We start from the raw sequence: 4,086 nt of genomic DNA, 5'->3' as shown, positions 1-4,086 counted from the left end.
ATAGCGACCTATGGTAGAGGAATTTTTCCGATGTTAATATGAATCCAGGTTGGTGTGGTATCTTTATTGCTTTTCCCATTAGCCTTCCTCATTTTCCTCCGACTTAGTGATGGTCGAACAGGCGGATGCCGTGGTTGAGTTGTCGCCCTCATCTAAGACTGACAGCGACTGTACTGTGAAGGAGTCCAAACCTCTTGGCAACAATTTCAAGTGGTGGGATGTGCTAGCTGAGGGCTCTGAGGCCGCGGCTGCGTTCAGCCTCATGAAGGGTACCCTTGGTGCTGGTGCACTGGCCGTGCCTTACACTATGTACGGTGCTGGTATCATAGCTGGCACTATTTTACTCTGTGCCATGTGCTTCTTTACATTCCTTTCTGTCGAGATGATCGTCAGGGCGCAGGATATCGCACAGAAGGACACTTATGAGGACCTTGTGGAAATGCTCTTCGGGAAGAAATTGGGATGGATTTTCCAAATCGGTTTATTCCTTTTCTGCTTTGGTACTGCCGCTGCATACATCGTCACGATCTATGATATCTTCAACCCTGTGTTCGTCGCTGCCTTTGGCTCCAACCCTGATACTTGGTACGGAATAATGTTCGTGGATAGGGTCTATTTCAGCACTCTAGTCACGGTCGTTATACTACTGCCCATATCGCTCCTAAAGGGCATAGGTTCCATCAGGTACCTCACTATGGCTGGTTCTGTGGGAGTGTGCTTCCTGGCTATCACAGCTATCTATACTCTCTCTCGTTACGGTGTTTCGGATGCCTTTGATGTGGATACTGCATGGACCCCTATCAATGCGGGGTCTCTCATGTCTGCCTTCAGTACGTACATCTTTGCTTTCTCAAGTCAACCGAACGTACCAGAGATTTACGTTGGCCTGTCGAACCGGAAGCCGTCTGCTATGAGGAGGGTCACTGCTGTGTCTATGATCGTCAGTGTAATTGTCTACCTTATGGTAGGCATCCTATTCTTCGTCAACTTCGGAGATGATATCGCCTCCAGTGTTCTCATCAGTTTGAGTCCAATGATCCAATCTGGTGATCCTATGGTATGCATCGCTTTCATTCTAATGGGCGTTGCTATCATTGGCTGTTTCCCTCTCAATATCTACCCTGTGAGGACAACTATATTGTATTCATTGAACCCTAAGAAGCATCGAACCATCATTGGTATAGTCATCGCTACTTTAACGGTGGCTCTGTCATTCGCAGTGGCGGTCGCCTTGCCTGATGTGAATATGATTCTGGGCCTTGTCGGAGCCATTGCAGGGTCCATCGTCTGCTTCTTGGGTCCTGGGGCTTTCAATATCGTTCTTGCCAAGGGCAAGGGGAACATATATGCCTGGAAAAACTGGTGGTACTGGTTGATGATCGTGGTCGGTTTGGTATCCCTTGTACTCGGTACCTGGGTTTCTCTCGTTGGTGTTATCGATTTCTACAGCAAGTAACTATTCGTAATGCTGATGAGCATCTCGGTGATGTACTGTTACATTAACATTGCTGAGAGACTCTCCATTTTTTACCGAGTAACTACGGTTCCTCTGATCTTTCATAAATAACTCCTGAACTGATGATGCATTCAGCCGTCCAGTAGTAGACAGTGTCGTCATTGAGCTATCTCTTACTAGTAACACAGCTAAGGCTTTCGAAGGCTGCTGTTGTTATCATTGTTCTGCTGTCGTCGCCTTTGTGGCTGACGCATAGAAGGCGCTGGCTAAGTGCCGTGCACCCTCAGAGTTTTCCTCTTGTTGCTGAGAATGATGTTGTCGTTCTTAACACGACCATTTTCACAACACTCTTATCATCTCTGTCTGCTGTCCTCCGATGATGTCTGTAATACTTCATTAATATTTCTGTCCATTCTTCTTCTTCTTCTCTACCATCGTTGGGCGAGGATCATACTAGTGTACGCAACGGCATCCGCTGTGGGTCCTTGAGGCTCACAAGCAATGTGCTTTCGCTGACTTGGCGGTCCTCGCTGGATGGCTAACATAATGTTATTAATGATACTCGTAGTAATAGGAAACCTCAACAAGAAGAGCTGTGGTCGCTGCCCATTGTAACCTCAGAGTAAGGGAGCAATCCTATGTTCGGCGGTTGTTGTTGTTGTACTGTAGCACAATATGTGTTCCATATTACTTCCATTCCTACAGCTTAACTTCGCATAAGGGTTGCGTTCGTGACTGTAATTCTACTGGGAGTTGGGATAATTATCGGTGATCTGAGCTAGCATTGATGAATCGATGGTGGTCGGCGTTGTGAAGAGGATAGAGAGCTTCCATTCCTGAACTTACTTGGCCTGGGGCATATCAGTACGTTGCATGCTGCCATTGGGAGGCTTTTATCCAGTGTGTATGGTTTTCCCCTACGTATGGTGAGGACAACATAGAGAAAAGCGTGCGGTGTTATTGGATATGAATATGCTATATCATGAGCAGTTTGTTATTGATAAATGCGGCTATTTCGTTCTAAGAAAACCTCTTCTACTGTTATGGACCAACAGGGAGGAGGTGGAAGTATCTACTCTGTAGAGGGCAGGTAGTGTTGGTGAGATGCGTTGTGGAGGACCTGTGCTATGGCTAGGGCCTCCTCACTGGAGCATAGGCGTGCTGTAGGGGATACTGCGATGATGCGTGTTACTAATAGGGGGTCTACAAGTAGGACGTGGTTCCTCAGACTGAACTCTAGTCGCTGCATAGGTACTCTCAATGGTACTGGTGAAGTGAAGAATAGTGGTCTTAGTGACCCTCCTGAATGGGATGCTTTCCCGTTACCACCACCAAGGGGCAAAGGCGCTTTGATAAGGTCGTTTCCTGATACGACCGATGTTCCCATAGGATTAGTGGAGATTACGGTATATCAGGTGGGACGTGTCAGCTGTGTCTCTATTGCCCTGGACACTCCGCATCCCTTTAAAACTACATGACTGCAAGAATCCTAAAAATGGACAGCTATACTGTAGTAGAAGTGTGACTATTAAGCCTTACACCGATAGAGAGGTGTAGGTAAGTGGGATGCCGTTCTCTACGACAAGTTGAACCGTCACGAGTTGTGGGCTCGACATGGCCAAAGCATGCACTGGTTCACACTGGAGTTCGAGAACCCTGGCCTCGAAAAGGGGTAGTGCCTGCAGGCTGCCAACCGCCGTGTTAACTTCCTCCCTAGATACCAAATTGACTTAGCATATAGAAGTTTACACCTGGTCCGAATTCTGAGTCTGATACTGGTCCTTGGTGGCTTCCTCATTGTGGCCCTAAGTTAGTCCTTGGGCAGCAGCAACACCTTCTTATCTTTGCCCGACCACGATGGTCCTTATGTGTAGGTATGAGTCGTTGCGCAATCGCTATCCCGGCGTGACGTTCGGCAGAGTCCTGCTAACCGAACCACTCAACGCTCTGATCTATCTGGGGCTAGTGGGTATGGTATACTATTCCGTCCTCTATCGGTTTGCGTAAGGTTCACTTCATCATAGTATCCATTCTAGTGCGGGAGCCGCCAGTGAGCGGCAGTAGCAGTAGCAATGGTGCTTCCCTTCGGGCTTCTCGTGAAAGTGCGAGACGTGGCTCGTCAAACCGTGGACGTCGAAGAACCCCTCGTCGGTGGCTAGTACACTACTTCCAGGCATTTCAAACCTCCTTCGCATGGCTAACAACAACATTAGTACTATTATGGATGTACTCTATATCAAGCGAATAGATACAGTAGATACAGTCACTTCACAGGTACTCTGGCCCTGAGCTCGTCGCATGGTACATCTGGCCGGTCGACGAGGCTAGCACCTTCTGCATCTTGCTTCTGGTCACGGCCTGCCTCCATAGACTACGGTTTATATTAATGCTTGCTGTATCGGTGTAGGGTCTGGTGTCACTGTTACTCTGTCTAGTAGCAGATAGCAGGTACCAGATTATACTATTTGTAACACTGCGGGCCTCTTTTCCAGCGGTCGCAGAACGTCATGGTGAATTTTTTGACATCCCCACAGACCCTATTATTATGGTGGCTAGCGGCCTATTTATGGCGATCCTGACTTACTCATTGGAAGTAGTAGATCGGCTGAGGTGCTCTAGCATGCTAGGGT

At 47.9% G+C, this 4,086-nt stretch overlaps 2 protein-coding genes across 2 annotated transcripts; both read left to right on the top strand.

Annotated features, from left to right (window-relative positions):
- Nucleotides 1–109: 109 nt before the first annotated feature.
- Nucleotides 110–1,456, top strand: Pmar_PMAR013101 (10 transmembrane domain, possible aa transporter, putative; the record flags this gene model as incomplete). Its single annotated transcript, XM_002776329.1, has 1 exon — nucleotides 110–1,456. The coding sequence occupies one exon, from the start codon at nucleotides 110–112 to the stop codon at nucleotides 1,454–1,456; it is 1,347 nt and encodes a 448-aa protein (XP_002776375.1).
- A 1,127-nt stretch (nucleotides 1,457–2,583) lies between these two features.
- Pmar_PMAR013100 (hypothetical protein) lies at nucleotides 2,584–3,132 on the top strand (the record flags this gene model as incomplete). The annotated part of the gene is made up of 4 exons (XM_002776328.1): nucleotides 2,584–2,665; nucleotides 2,708–2,813; nucleotides 2,872–2,966; nucleotides 3,014–3,132. 4 exons carry the CDS (start codon nucleotides 2,584–2,586, stop codon nucleotides 3,130–3,132), a joined length of 402 nt encoding a protein of 133 aa, XP_002776374.1.
- Nucleotides 3,133–4,086: the final 954 nt, after the last annotated feature.

This window comes from Perkinsus marinus, assembly GCF_000006405.1.
Source record: "Perkinsus marinus ATCC 50983 genomic scaffold scf_1104296953744, whole genome shotgun sequence".
NCBI lineage: Eukaryota > Perkinsozoa > Perkinsida > Perkinsidae > Perkinsus > Perkinsus marinus.
This window is presented reverse-complemented; position numbering and strand designations above follow the sequence as displayed.